This window comes from Dermacentor silvarum, chromosome 3 (assembly GCF_013339745.2).
Source record: "Dermacentor silvarum isolate Dsil-2018 chromosome 3, BIME_Dsil_1.4, whole genome shotgun sequence".
NCBI lineage: Eukaryota > Metazoa > Arthropoda > Arachnida > Ixodida > Ixodidae > Dermacentor > Dermacentor silvarum.
In genome coordinates, this window is record NC_051156.1 from 63,970,264 (window position 1) to 63,986,098 (window position 15,835).

At 46.6% G+C, this 15,835-nt stretch overlaps 1 protein-coding gene across 1 annotated transcript in view; it reads left to right on the forward strand.

Annotated features, from left to right (window-relative positions):
- Positions 1-15,835, forward strand: part of LOC119444434 (arylsulfatase B) — a 69,608-nt gene that overhangs the window by 10,868 nt on the left and 42,905 nt on the right. Inside the window, exons 3-4 of the mRNA XM_037708835.2 lie at positions 12,596-12,755; positions 15,566-15,678. Coding sequence (XP_037564763.2) covers positions 12,596-12,755; positions 15,566-15,678 — 273 coding nt within the window. The remainder of the gene's footprint in view (positions 1-12,595; positions 12,756-15,565; positions 15,679-15,835) is intronic.

The following is a 15,835-nucleotide window of genomic DNA, read 5'->3' on the forward strand; positions in this document are numbered from 1 at the left end:
CCCTTTCGCTCGCACATACAGCGTTCGGCGCGCGGCGACGATTTCATCTCCAAATGACGTCATACGGAACCTCACGGCGACGGCGACGGCGACGGCGACGGCGACGCCGACGGCGACGGCGACGCCGACGGCAGAAATCTGCTTTTGAGTGTCCATATAATTGCTATCGCAATAAAATATCTCCTATGAAGCATAACGCTCACATTTATTGACCTTCTATGAACGGATCTGTTTTGTGTGTGATTTGAAACATTCATGTGCTAACTATTCGATATGCAGTATATGAACTTCTTTATGGAGTAGTAAACCATTATAAAAACATGTGGTTGATCCCTCTTATATAGGAATCGGTATAGAACACGAAAGTGAAACGTGTCTTCACAGAAGTAGTGTAATGTTTATTGCACATTGATATATAATGTCTATTGGTGTTTTGTGGCTAAAGCGCCCTTAGGCGTTGATGCACCCACGCTGACGCCTGGTGGCACGTCTCCTCCATCACGACTACCAACGTCGATGACCATGAGCAACCGTCGTGCATATGGAAGCTGCACTACGCTGCACACGCTAGCACAACGCGAAAGACGAAGCACGTAACTGACACACTAATACAACGCGCAAGACAAAGCACGTAACTGAATCGACACCGAGTCAAATCAGCGCGTACAGCGCGTCGTAATTGCAGCCTCCGCGATCAACTTCAGAAACATTTTCAGAGCTAATTGCGGAGGCCACGCTCCGCTGTGCTGAGTACGGTGAACGCCACCTAGGTGGCTTTGGTAGTGCTTCTTGATGCCAGCGTCCCTTCGAATGCTGGCATCGAGGCGTCGTAGTGCTGAGACCACCGAAGCGTTCACTGTCGGTGCGCGTTAGTGTCATAATGCAGTACTTCTCTTTTCTGCTCGTAGGCGGCGGCACCGCCCCGAGCAAGAGCGCGGGTACATGGAGGAGTGTTAGATATATAAGGCGCGTCTGTGTAGCTCTCTGCAAATGCGTTTGTGGTGCAATGGGTTAAACGCTCGGCGATCTATCGTCGCGGACCGAGAGGTCGTGGGTTCAATTTCCAAATTTTGCATGTTTGTGGAACTTTTTCTTCTGGTTTCTTTCTTTGTATTATGTTCTATGACGTATTTCCGTGACGGAAATACGTCAGTGAAGTCTTGGTGGACCCCGGCATAAAACACTTTCGTGTTAAAAATGCCGCTGTTTCACCCGAAAGGCGAAGCATCAATTGCGATAGCAAATTAGTAGAGAGCTATACGTAGTAAGGATAGTAGTTTTATCAGCTGTATAAACTTGGACAGGCAACAGCACCAGCAACGCGCAGAACTGTTGTCGACGCCGTCGGCGTTTTGCCCGCGTTCGCTCCGAACGCGCGCGGCGTTGGTGACTGTTTCCAGGGCCTCTGGGCGGCTCGGAGGTTTTCGACGAGATCAGAACGGGACACTCGTCGAGCAGCGTCGGAAGTCTTTATCACCTTCACACCTCGCATCGTTTTTATTGCGATAGCAATTATATGGACACTCCAAAGCAGATTTCTGCCGTCGGCATCGCCGTCGCCGTCGCCGTGAGGTTCCGTATGACGTCAATGGAGATGAAATCGTCGCCGCGCGCCGCCGAACGCTGTATGTGCGAGTGAAAGGGCGCGAGGGACGCGCGCTTTCACGGGGAGTGAACGCACGGCGGAGAACAAACGCGCGTTCTGTGCCGTGCTCCCTTAAGGGCTGCAGAAGTAGGCGTCTCTTTCCTCCTTTACAATCACCATATATGTAGAGCAAATGCGCCTTCTTCTGACGCACGAAAGGCCGTGGGGGGGAGGGGGAGGGAAGGGAGGGGACGTTTAGCTGCGGCACCAAGTACCTATTTATATCAGAGGCTCCGGCAACAGTCACCAACGCCGCACGCATTTTGTGCGAACGTGGGCAAAACGCCGACGGCGTCGACAACAGTTCTGCGTGTTGCCGGTGCTGCTGCATGTCCAAGTTTATACAGCTGATAAAGCTACTATCATTACTCCGTATAGCTCTCTACAAATTTGCTATCGCAATTGATGCTTCGCCTTTCAGGTGAAACTGCGACAACTTTTATATAAATACGCATTTGGTGCCACAACTAAACGTCGCCTCCCCTCCCTCCCTGCCGTCCCCTCACGGTCTTTCGCGTGACGGAAGAAGTCGCGTTTCCTTTATTTATATGGCGATTGTAAAGGAGGAAAGAGACGCTTAATTCTGCAGCCCTTCAGGAAGCACGGCGCAGAACGCGCGTTTGCTCTCCGCCGTGCGATCGCTCCCCGTGAAAGTGCGCGTCCCTCGCGGCCTTTCACTCGCACATACAGCATACGGCGCGCGGCGATGATTTCATCGCCGTTGAACGTCATACGGAACCTCACGGCGACGGCGACGACGACGGCAGAAATCCGCTTTAAGTGTCCATATAATTGCTATCGCAATAAAATATTAGTGACGTTTCCAGCGTAGCACCCAAGACGCCATGGATGTTAATCTTTCTCTCAAATTAATTGGCCGTTAGAAGAAAAAGTTGTCGCAGTTTCACCTGAAAGGCGAAGCATCAATTGCGATAGCAAATTTGAAGAGAGCTATACGGAGTAATGATAGCAGCTCTATCAGCTGTATAAACTTGGACATGCAGCAGCACCGGCAACACGCAGAACTGTTGTCGACGCCGCCGGCGTTTTGCCCGCGTTCGCTCAAAATGCGTGCGGCGTTGGTGACTGTTACCGGAGCCTCTGATATAAATAGGCACTTCGTGCCGCAGCTAAACGTCGCCTCCCTTCCCTGCCCCTCCCCCGCCCTCCCCCAAAGCCTTTCGCGCGTCGGAAGAAGGTACGTTTACTCTACATATATGGTGATTGTAGAGGAGGAAAGAGACGCCTACTTCTGCAGCCCTTAAGGGAGCACAGCGCAGAACGCGCGTTTGTTCTCCGCCGTGCGTTCACTCCCCGTGAAAGCGCGCGTCCCTCGCGCTCTTTCACTCGCACATACAGCGTTCGGCGGCGCGTGGCGACGATTTCATCTCCATTGACGTCATACGGAACCTCACGGCGACGGCGACGGCGACGCCGACGCCGACGGCAGAAATCTGCTTTTGAGTGTCCATATAATTGCTATCGCAATAAAAGAAAATGCTGGTTAAGAGAAGGCTTCAGCTCGGGAACAACTCCGATTTCTCTATTCAATGAATGCAAAAGGTAGAAAACTGCTCGACCAATTGAAATAAAATGTGTTGCATGTCAGAAGGAAATGTAAATTCTATCAACTCTTTGAAGCGAAACATTGAATCGAAATGTAAAATGCCTGAAAAATTGTACAAAATTTAACAAAAGGTTTTTAATTATAGAAGCACGAAGTTTACAATTATGTAACTGTGCACGAAAAACAGGTATCGCAGATATGTTAACTGCGTCTGTTAATTGGAGTATTTCAAGCGGACAATTAAATGATTGAAATTAATTTGCTGCTTACGTAAAATTGTTAAAATGTTTACAAAGGTTGTGCAAAAGTCCTAATCACAAGTGTATGGTGTACATACGAGCGATATATAATAAATTAATTTTGTTCACTTTACATGCAATATTATGTGCACCTTACGTGCAAAATTGACGCTTTAAATTGCTGATTTACACACCTGTAAACTTGAAACTTTAGTTTTCTTTGCAATCTCTAAGAATTATTAAGCTATAAAGAGGCTATGAATTGAAAATCTACTTCATACAGTTATGTTTTTATTTTTCCTTTTAAATACGAAAGACATTAATGCTGTGGTTGCCTAGAAACACAATTTCTCTTTTCTCATGTTTATACAGGGTGTTCCTTTTTCAACCGACGCTTGCATACGCCGGCGATGTAACGCTAAAAAAACAGCTGCTCTCAGAGCTGCACAGGTGGCTCGTGCTCGGCACGCGTTCGTGCCACTGCTCCCACGTTCGTCGTCGTCGTCTGCTTCCACAGCTGGCTGCGTTGCCGCTAATCATTCCAGAGTATAATTTCACTTCCTTTCTGTCGTCGTAATGGGGAGGCCGCGTTTACGGGGTTATGAGCCATTGCTTAAGGAGGTATATGAGCCATTCATTGCCTTACGTAACGGACAGATTTCATTTTGAAGAAATTTCATGGAATGAACACCACGCTCGGGTAAGGGCTCGTCATCGACGTGCCGATTCTTGCGTAAGGGCTTCCGAAGCCGAGGCGAAACGTCAGCGAAGAGCCGCGGACCCCGGGTTGCGGGAGCGCTATGTTGAGGCCAAACGTCAGCGTCGTTAGCCCTCCAGGAAGCCGACAACGGTGGTTCACGCCTCGGCAACGCTAGCGCCAACTTCCCCGGTTCGACGACCAGGTTTCAACGCGAGTTACTCAACCGGAACTTCGGAGCCAGCTGCAGTTCGTGTGACCTGTTGTGGTTCGAGCACAACGTGGTACTCGTCAGTGCAATTCCCTCGGAGGAACACCGAAGAAGCACACGACAAGCTTCGCTAACCCCCATTTCTTCGACAGGGGAGGGACTACTGATTTTTAGGCCACACACAGAGATTTTTTATAAAAACATAATGAGCGCAGTGAAGGTGGCGCTCTTGCATACGAATTCCTAGGCGCGGTGGACATGTTTCTCCACTATTAACGTGAGCTTTAGAAGAATAATTAACAAAATTCAGTAATGATCCTTTTCATTAGTGCCTTGGGGCCAGTTGTCTATATGGCAAAATTGCAGGAAGTCACATTTGAAAGCACACTCATCCTCTTTTAAATCTTGAAAATCTGAAAATTCGGTCTGATATGGTAACGGGGCCGTCTTTTCTGCGCTCCCAGAGTGCTTGGTTTCGATATTGCCTGGACTTCCGGTTGAAGTTTTATGATAAATTTCTCGAATTTGGTGCGACAGATTTAGAAAAAGAAAATGAGAGTGCATTAAAGTGTGACTATCTTCAAGTTTGCCATTTAAACATCTGCCTTTAAGAACATCATAAAAAAAATTCATGAATACATTTTTCTTCTGACGCTCATGCATTTACCGGCACCGTAAGTCAATCTCGTCTGGAACCACTTTTGCAAAAACGCCAGGTTCGCCGCGCTTGTAGATATACCGAGTGTTCACAATTAAGCTTTACGGAATGTTTAAAAATCGCCTGTGGCAGGTAGCGTAATCCCTATTCTTTAGCTGAGTTATCCGAAGAGGCGGACAATAATAGCACTAGAAGTAGAAACACATATTCAACTAATTAACCAAAATTTACTAATTAACTTCTTAGTTAATTACTTTACGACACATATTGCAATTTAGCCGGTGAGTTTGCAATACGCATCCACTTGAAATGAATTTCCAGGATGACACCAGTTTCGAGATATTATTTCCCAAAGTGTGGGTCGAAATACATGAGCATTCCAGTTACGTTAGTGCTTGAATGTATAAAACAGCATTTTGATTAAAAAAAAGTAAGTGTAACAACAGTGCATTTTAACGGCGAGTGTGATAGCGCATATCTCCAAACTGGTATCATTCTGGAAATTCATTCCGAGTGGATACGCCTGACAAGCTCATCGGCCACAATTTGTTAATTTCAATGTGTCGTGAAGTAATTAACTGAAAAGTTAATCAGTGATTTTTGTTAATTAGGTGAGTATGTGTTTGGATTTCTCGTGCTACTAATGTGCACCTCTCCGAATAACCCAGCTCAACGATAATAATGATGCTACCTACCACAGCCAATTTTTTTAAAATTCCGTAAAGCTTAATTCTGAACATCCGGTATCATTTCAAAAATTTGTGTGGTCTAGAAAAGACATCTGGTATATAGGACCTCCCGAGCAAAACTTGATCTTAGACGTACCATTCAGAACACGGAAACCCCTCATTCACAATCAGAAGAAGCCCATAAACTTGTTGAGTGAATTAATGTCTTTATTATGCTTTACTCTCATCTGCGCCCGCCAATTCCATGCGCTTTATCTTTATTGTTGCCATGATATATTACTTATGGGGAAGCCGAGGTCTCGCAGCGCCGGCAAACAGTCGTGGGAGCGTTATTCGTACTCCTGCGCTGACCTTGATGACACGGTGCATGGCACCGTCGACTGACATGTTCGTCCCTCCACCCGCAGTGATTACTGCTCTGACCCGGGGTGAAGTACAGCAAGATGCTATGTGGAAGTTTGGGCTAGTCGTTTCTACATGCTTGAAACCGTACAACAGCGCCACTTTGTGCAAAGACGTAAAGCGAAAAACCGACAAGGTCACGGAGCTTGGCGACTGGCAAAACGGCGGCCCATGTCTCTGCCTCATGAATACGTTGTATTGGAGGAGAACAAAAACAGAAAGACGACACTGGGGTGCTAACTATAAGCAAAGATTTATTATCAGCGACCTTTGTTGGTAGTTAGCACTTGTGTGCCATGCCATTTTCTGTCACTTTCTATACGCTGTCATTTATCACTCCGTTAGCTGACACAACCCCAAGCATCCACAGCACACCTCATTAAATTTCGTCCAAGGAGAAATGCCATCGGTGGCGGGGGCTTCTAAAATGCCGGCCTCGGTACCCGCACGGAAACACGTCGTCAAGTAGCCGTGGTATGAATGCCCAGCAAGCAGACCAATCCAACCGCTGCAGTTTCGCCGGGTTAGGAGCAACCCATACTGTTTGCCGCGGGTGAGCAGTAGCTAACAAAAATTCGCTAAGAGTACGCTAACGAGTACGCTAACTGTCACTGTTAGCGTGAGAAGAGTCGTGGTAAGCGTCCAGAGACGCAAAAGGAATAATAACACAGATGGCGACGCCTTTCTCAAGTTTTCGCCTTAGCTGGCGGTGACGTCATTTATTTGACAGCGTCTACTCACGTCCGGTTAATATTTACCAGTATAGAATTGCTCGGGTGCCTTCTAAACGAACCAACTTATGGGAATGGCAGGTTTCAAGGGCTTTCAAAACGGTCCAGATATGAGACAACGCTTTGGAATTCGCGGCGTCACCCTTGACATAATGGCGCTGTGGTTTCCATGCGAAAGTCAAGAAACGGATGTTTCGCGTTACGTTTTGGTTTGTAATGTCGAACAAGTTTTCACCAATTAAAGCAGCAGAACAAGGAGGGCTGTTGCTTGCTGCAGGTGGACCTAGCCTTCCAAAAGTTGCCGGCAATTGCTCCGTCTGAACGCCACATAACCGCGATACGGTCAGAAACACTTCGCAGTACAACACCACCAGGTTCCAGAAACAAGTTCACTCGGAGCCCAATACGTGGCGACCCTTACGGCTCACCATTCACTTCCCAACTCTGTATCTCGGAGGAACTTTAGGAGCAGCCAAAGCTTAAATATCTCATTTCCTCGCGGGAAGAAAATGACGTGAGACCTAGGCCTCTCTACCTAGATCACGGCCTCGAGCCCTTGGGCTCTGGCAGCATCTTCGGTCTGCTGGATTGCTGTAAGTTGGTCTTCCGGTGCAGACCAGAGCAGCGCGGTCTCCCACTGCTCTCTGGTCTTGTGTGTGGTATTCCGTATGGGTGTCCCAGGACAAGCCCAAACATATGCTGCAAGTCTGCCCTTTCTTGACAGAATCTGCATCTATCGGTGTACAGTTCTGGATAGTGACGATGGTAGGGCACCGGATTCGGATATGTATATGTTTGTAACAAGCGCCATGCCGACGCTTGCCGTCTACTTAGCGAAGAGTGTGCCACAGGGAAACGGGCCTTTCCCAATTTATAGTGTTTAGTGATCTCGATAAAGCTGGCCATCCGGTCTCTCTCCGTTCCCAGTATTTGCGTGTCACCTGCTCGGTCCGTCAGTTCTTGAGCCAGGTTATGAGCTATTTCGTTCTCGGGAAGGGAGGAGTGTGCGGGTGCATGCATTTATATAATGTAAACATCTCGATCTTCACGAATGTTGGCTAAATTTCTTAGCGCTTCCGGCGAGATTCTTCCTTTGGCATAGTTCTTGGCGGCGGTCTTGGAGTCCATGTATTTTTTTACGTTCCGAGTCAAATTCAGGACACTTTAATATATGATGTTCACTGTCATCAAGAGCTTGACAATGCACACTCGACGATGATGGAGGAAGTCCTGTCGTGCACCGCCAAGCTGGAGTTTGCGCTGACCCTGTGCGGATGCGATAAAGGAGAGCGGTATTCTGTTTAGTCCTCTAAGCACACAAGGTTTACGCGGTGGAGACCTCAGCGAATGTAAGTTGCTTAAGATGCCCTTCTTGATGTCTCTTTCTTGCATCCTGGAGAGCCTTCTTCGTGGGCTTGAATTGCCGCGCTTTGCGCGCCAGAATGTCAAGGGCCTCGTTGCCTGCTACGCCGATATGGGAAGGTACCCACTAAAACACGCATTCCGCATATTCGCACCAACTGACTTACAGCTGTAGCAGAGGCATAATCTTTAGTGGTACAACATATCGACAGAATGTACGACAGACATCTGCAGTTTTACACCGACGGCTTTTTTGACAAGGAGAACAGAGCCAGCGTAGCTGCATACGTGATACCGACCCTCAATGCCACACGGGCTGTAGGAATTGACCGCGTCGTGTCTTCTGCGGTATGTGCAAGCGTTGCCATTGCAGCAGCTTTGCAGAAACTGAATTGCTATCAGCCTCAGCATTTAGTTCTCTTTTCAGACAGCAAGGCCGCGCTACAACTATTACTGCGTGGGCTTCTCCTCGACAAGTGCATTCCGCCTGCATTACATGCTGTTAAGGAATTACAGAAAGTCGGATTTACCAACATGTTCACTAAATCAATGACAAGGAAGTTTTCGCAATTTACCAGCCTATAAACTAGACATTGTTCGTTGGTGCCTCTTAAATGTTCTACTCGGCCTCTGCGCAATGACGACCGCATTCCATGATACCAGGGGTGCTTCGGATGGCTCCATCCAGACTTGTCACTTACGGTGGAATGGGTCAAAACAGTGACACCACCTCGGTGGTCCGCGGGTTGCGACAGAGCAGCTGGCGCATTACAGCGCGGGTGCAGGACTGCACCAGTGGCAGCGCAGCGGTCGATTCCGTTCATGACACCGACACCAATATGTTCTGCGAGGAGTTAAGATTATTTTTGCAGATCTGTTCATCTGGTCATCTGTTTTCGCCAGCTTTAACCATGTTAGTGAATGGTTTAACTCGGGCGCTGTTTTGCGGTGCTCTGCAGGATGCCCGGAGTTTCTCGCTCGCCTGAATTTGCTCGATGGCAAAATGAGAGACAAAGAGCGCGAAAAGTGCAAAAGGAGTAGACAACAAAATAGAGTTTTCTGATAGCGTTTGCAACCAAACGTAATCCTACTTAAATAAATAGCATTGTTCTCACTGTGTATGCTCCGAACGTTATTGGCTTTCTGTTGTTTACGTACACTATGGTAATGGGCGAGTTTAACGTTCGCAATCTTTACGCACACTAAGAAATAGCGTAGTCGGACATGGCGGCACCCATGGCCCCCTCTTCAGCGTGAAATCGGGAGATAGTTACGCCCTCACTCTCGGTGATGGTCAGTAACTATTGAAATGAGCTTTGTTTCCTCTAAATTCACTTGAAACGTTAGTTATGAGCGCATAGCGCGTTCCCGCGCCCGTAAGCCTAGCGAGACGCGTTCGCTTAGCAACAGGATTGCCGCTAATGGGTTGTCTTGGCTTGGATACGATTGGCACGATGCACCCTACGGTGCCCCGTCTTTTAGGGTCTGCTGTTCATTTGAGTGCCCGGGAGTAAATGTCTTGAAGGGACGCGTACGGTAAGGTCCCGCAAAGGTGCTTGCGTTCAACGTTTTAACGTGCGTATGGCAACAAACGGTAGAGCCACGTATGTCAACCGAAAGCACCCTGCGCACGCCGCTTACTCGTTTCGAACAAAGACAAGGCAATGTTACGCGCTATAGCGCCGCTTTTAATGCGAAAGCATTATATGTCCCCTGAGGTAGAAAAGTCGGCGTTGTAGGCAACGAGTGGTACCAAAAATCATCATTATCAGTGACGGGATGACGTCAATAGTAATACAAAATGAAAGTTAGAACAAGTTAGAGTAAGGTGACTTAAGGTGGAGTGAAGTGAATTAAGGGGAAGTAAATGGAATGACGGTGAATTAAAGTGGAGTAAGGTGGATTAAGATTTGTAAAATTTAAAGCAAGATGGATTCAGCTGGATTAAGGCTGGTACAAATTCAAGCAAGGTTAATTTAGGTGGATGAAAGTGGATTAAGGTTGTTACAGATTAGAGCAAGGACGATTAAGGTGGAGTAAAGTAAAGTTGTGAAGGACACATGACAGTGTATGACGTCCCGTATCGTACGTGGACGTAACCAACTAGGTAGAGAACGTATAATGATTTCGCACTCAAATCACGTAAGGATACTTAAGTGACTTTCAATTTTTGTTATCGACGCAATATCGCAATACCGTGACTAGCAGTCTCTCTACCTGTACACTTGGCGCAAGCCGCTCGCCACGCCTTTTTTTTTTTTTTTTGGGGGGGGGGGGCATCACGGTCGTGTCTATACCCTTTAGGACATTATCTGGCTATCCACCCTCAAATGCGAACAGTAACAACGTGGCGCATTCTCACGCCGACCATTTATTTTCTTTTGAATACTTTAAAAGATTAAATTTTTCTTTTGACCTTGCTTGAACAGGTAATGCACCGAGTGGAACGATAAACAAATGAAAGAAGGCACCGACGGTTTGAACACGTGATTCGTTCTCCTTCGAACGCCCAGGATGTAACGCCCCAGTGATGATAACCCAACAGTGAATCTAGATAAGCCAATGAAACCGGTGGCATGCCAAGGGTTAAATTTTAAGCCTTGATACCATTAGCTCATTCATCTGAGGGCGTCGCCAGAGCTCGTGGAGATCCCGAACTTTTCCATACACGGGGTTTCCTGCATACCCCACCTGGAGAGGCTCTCTTGTTCGCGACGCTCGATGGTTCGGGCCATGTGCGCACGTCACGCACGGATGCTCTCAGGCCGCTGGGCTTCTCACGTTTCACCTCCGTCACAGAGCGTAGGCGGGGCCCCGAGCGGTTTGATTTCACGATTGTTTCAATTATAATTCCGTACCGCTCCTTCTGTTGTATTTTTTGTTAAAGCAAATGGGCGAAATTTTGACTTCCTTTATTTAAAACCAAATGTTCGAAATTTCGCACCTCCACCTGCACGTACGCGAAGAAGAAATGTGTAAGTTATGCTTAAAAGCTAGTTACACTGACTTTAGCAGTAGACACGGCAAAAAGAAAACTCCGCTTTAAAAGTTCCCGAGTCTTTTCATCCTTCTGCTTAGTGACAATTTTGTTTGATTAAAGTAAGGCTTGCAACCGCATGTGGGCAGATGCCAGAAGTCGTTCCCTCTTATTTATTAATGCGAGAGCAGTATATGACCGATGAGGCAGAAAAAGCCGGCGTTGTAGGCAACGAGCAGTGCCAAAAATAATCATCAGTGACGTCATCAGCGTCTTCAAGCTGGAATTCAAGCTGAAACAAATTATAGAAAGGTGAATGAAGGTGTAGTAAAGTGAATTAAGGAGAAGTAAAGTGAATGAACGTGGATTAAAGTGCATTAATGTCGATTAAAGGGAATTGAAGTGGGTTAAGGTTTGCACAAATTAAAGCAAGATTGATTAAGGCGGAATAAAGTGAATTAAGGTTGGTACAAATTAGAGCAAGATGGATTAAGGTAGAGGACAGGTGACAATGTATGACGTCACGTATTATGGATGTAACCAATTAATTAAAGAAGTCATAATGCTTCCACGTTCTGGTCGCGTAAGGTTACTAAAGTGACTGTCAATTTTTCTCTGCTGAGTAGGCCCTCATTGATGCTTATGCCACTCTGCCCAATGCAGACTTTCTTACAGTTACTGCTAAGCACAAGGATTGAAAGGGCACTTCAACTTGTCGAGGCTTTTTCTTAGAAAGTCAACATGATAAGTGCATATCTGAACTGTCAGACTCTTTACTTGATCGTGAAGCACGTCTGCTAGTTGATTTATTAAGTGATGTGACCTAAAGAAATGCACAGGCAGGTTGGTTTCCCTTTAATTATCGTGTGTTACTTAAGTAACACGAATTCATTCAAGTAATATGAATTCATATTAAACTTTCGGTCAAGGCCCTGTGCGGCATTGTGCCCTATCTCGGGACCCGCCGTGGTGGCTTAGCGGCTATGGCGTTGCGCTGCTAAGCACGAGGTCGCGGGATCGAATCCCGGCCGCGGCGGCCACATTTCGATGAGGGCGAACTGCAAAAACGCCCGTTTACCGGGCATTTGGTGCACCGTTAAGGAACCACAGGTGGTCAAATTTCATCCGGAGCCCTCCACTATGGCGTGCCTCATAATCAGATCGTGGTTTTGCCACGCAAAACGCCAGAATTTTATTAATTATGTTCCCTATCTCGCAAAATTCTCATCGTGGTCGTGTCTTTTTGTGCTCACTTTAAGAACGCATCTGTTCCAGGTAACCGAGCGCTCTACTCTGCTGTTCTTTCCGTGCGTGTTCTCTCTCTCTCACACACACACGCACACACACGTTCGTTTAGGTTAAGCCAAAAACTATATGCATCTCCTCAAACTCCTCGCATCGTTTTCACCTCATGCAGGGATGGGGCGACGTCAGCTTCCACGGCTCCCCACAGATCCCCACGCCCAACATCGACGCACTTGCCAGCACGGGAGTGGTTCTCAACAACTACTATGTGCAGCCGACCTGCTCGCCTTCCAGGGGAGCGCTCCTGAGTGGCCGCTACTGCATACACATAGGTTGGCGTCCGCCTGCTTGACCACGGGATTTAGAAGGCAGGCCTGCCAGAATAATCACTAGCGCACGGTTTTCACGCGTAAGACACCCACTTTCCCCGAAAAAAAGTTCACGTTCTTATATATGACAAGGAAAAGGTATATTCAGTGTGTCTTCTTTTCAACAGGTAGCACTTCCTTCAAGGGACGATAATACCATACACTGAATCAGTTTAGACGGATAAAGCTTTCGTTGAAAACTCTGTTGTCGTTAATTTCGAAATAATAGGCTCATTATTAAAAGAGAAAATGAAGGTCAAAGTTTCAGTTTTTGCACTTCGTGCTGAATTCCCAACGTTGGTACGTCACTGTGACGTCACGGATTTCAAAGTATTTTCTCGTATTTAGGCCGCGTTGCCTTAGTAACATTCCCGAAACTCACCACGTTCAATCTTTGGTTCCTTTAGTACATTATGTAGTCCATCTTTACCACTACAGAAGTGACTAGGCCCTAGAAGACGCTGTCAAAATCCATGACGTCACAGCTAGCTAGTGCGGGCACTTCAAGGAGGCGTCGCCACGTGCCTTTTGTTATTGCGCTTCTTTCTTACCCTGTGTGATATCGTGGTAAGAGTGGGTTTTTTTATATCGTAGAAGAGTAGTTTACTAATACAGAAGAAATCAGTTTTCTCTTTAGTCTCCATTTAGGCGTATATCTTATTTTCCTGCTATTCATTGAATACTATTTGAAGTTTGGTTTATTTTTTAAGCACTCTTTCCGGCGATATAACATAATGGGTGGAATAAAACAAAATTGACGTAAAATAAAACAGGTGTATCGACAACTGGGCTCCTAACGGTTTGAGACTCTTTGCAAAAATCGAGACGGACAGCCGAAGACAACAATATCAAGAGGAAGGCCGTCCGTTTGTCGCCGCTCGTCAAAGTATGAGGCAGGAGATGTCGATGTGCATGCATGTGGGCGGGAAATTTGAGGCTAATGGCTGATTGGGTGAGATTTTGCGTGATGCGGGTGTCATGTATACGCTGTTTGATGAAGTACGTACTTACGGTACAGGCAAGTACTAGCGATGCGTCGACGAGAAAGTAGGGAGATGGCAGGCCGGATTCTAACTTCGGTGGTGTAACGCTGAGGAAGGGGGGGGGGAGTAGGCAGACTGACTAAGTTTCAGTTTTGAATCAGTTTTGTACTGGTTCAAGTGCGTCGATGAGATAACGTTGATGTGGGATCCAGACTGCAGATGCATAGACAGCATGACTGGTTTGTGGGCAAGTAGTTTTCCGTGTTTCGGCGAGTGGAAGAGATGACGTTTTATGAAACTTAGCGTTCTCTCAGAGGCTGACATTCACAACAATCACTGTGCAACTATTTAACCTAATTGGAGATATCCGACTGCAACTTAAGCCGTGAGAGCTTCAAAATCAGTGGGTGGTGGGAGACTTTATCAAATGTTTTTTTATAATCAAGAAAGTATGCGTCATCCTGTAGGGTAGCATCGATGTTCAGATGCGTGTCATGAAAAGAGATTGCAAGCAGCGTTTCACATGGAAAGCCCTTGTGGAATGGGTGGATATTAATTTTGATTTTCTCACTTTTTATTAGATATATGCGCAGACACTGCAGGAGCAGCATCGGTGTAAGGGCGAATCCAACACACATGAAGCGAGGGTAGAGTACTCGTGAAGAGCTCTCCCCCACTTTATGTTCCGTGAAGTTCGCCTTTGAAAAGTAGTACGGAACAAAGGCATACGAGAGAAGTGTGCGACCCAGCAACCACGCGCTTCGCTCCATCAACGGACGAATAGCACCCGCATTAGGCGTTTTATGCGAACTTCTCTCCCTGAACATCTGCGATGGAACTCTCTCCTCCTGTTTCTGACACACGGGTAATTCCACGCCAAATCAACCAGCGTTTTTAACAGCGGAGCTGTTTCGGCCAGCCGTAAGTCTGTGACGCGTAAACAGAAAATCCTGGCGATCCGATCCTGGCGGTAGTGCAGAAAGGGTCCAAGCGCAATGGCACATACCCCTGTGAACTAGCGAAGCTGAGCCTGGCTAAGTCCAGCTAAGCATGATTTGGACTACTTAAACTTAGCCATCGATAGCCAATCAATAGCTAATCAATAATCGATCAATTATCAATAAATTACGGGAAATGCTGGGGATGACTTGGTAGTGCTTAGCCTAGCCCAAAAGCCAGGACCAGCTAATTGCCCATCATCTCCGCTCTCTCTTTAGCATTGCGCCTCCAGTGCAAACTACGCAAATTTTTTTTTCAACTGTCACGGATATAGTTGAAAAATTTCCTCGCGTTTGTTGATGTTCTAGAGCCATTCACCCCATTTATTTTCCTTCCCAAAAAAATTCTCTAGCATTTTGGCGAACATTTATTCTTGCCCAGCTGAGCCGGAAGGCCATCAATCAACATTTTTTTTCAAAGGCGCATTGCATGATCAAGTAGTTAAAATGCTGTGTATGGCAAGACAACAAAGTGATGTGACTGCCAAAATAACCAATATTTCAAATATGTCAATAGTTCGGGTGGTTCGGCACCGGCAAAAGCCGGTAAAATTGCAAAGTTTCAATTTCTTTCGCGGAATGTGGGAAAATGCAAAGCCATAAATGAAATATAGAATGGTAACCCGGTTGACATAGTATCGCGGAAAAATATTTGAAGCTTTGAAGGTTCAGCCAATCACCTGAATAATAACTGCAACGTTATAAATTTTTTTGCAAAAAGCTTCGTGTCCAAGGTCAGAAAAGTAGCTTTGGTGACCGGCTTAAAAATGTATGTCAACCTTTTGCTGCTCAGGTTTCCAGGAGACCCCCCTGCTGCCACGACAACTCGGGGGCCTACCTCTCGACATCAAGATCATGCCCGAATATTTCAAGGAGTTGGGCTACGAGCCACACATCGTGGGAAAGGTATACTGGAACTTTTAGCTTCCCTGATAAGGTTCATCGTCTCGTTTGGTTGCGCTTCTGTAGGAGAAAGGAGGTAGTGGAATTGTGTGTTTTGCGCGTAGTAACAGGCTCATATGGCTCTTTATTCCTTGTATTTTATGGCATTTTTCGATGAGCC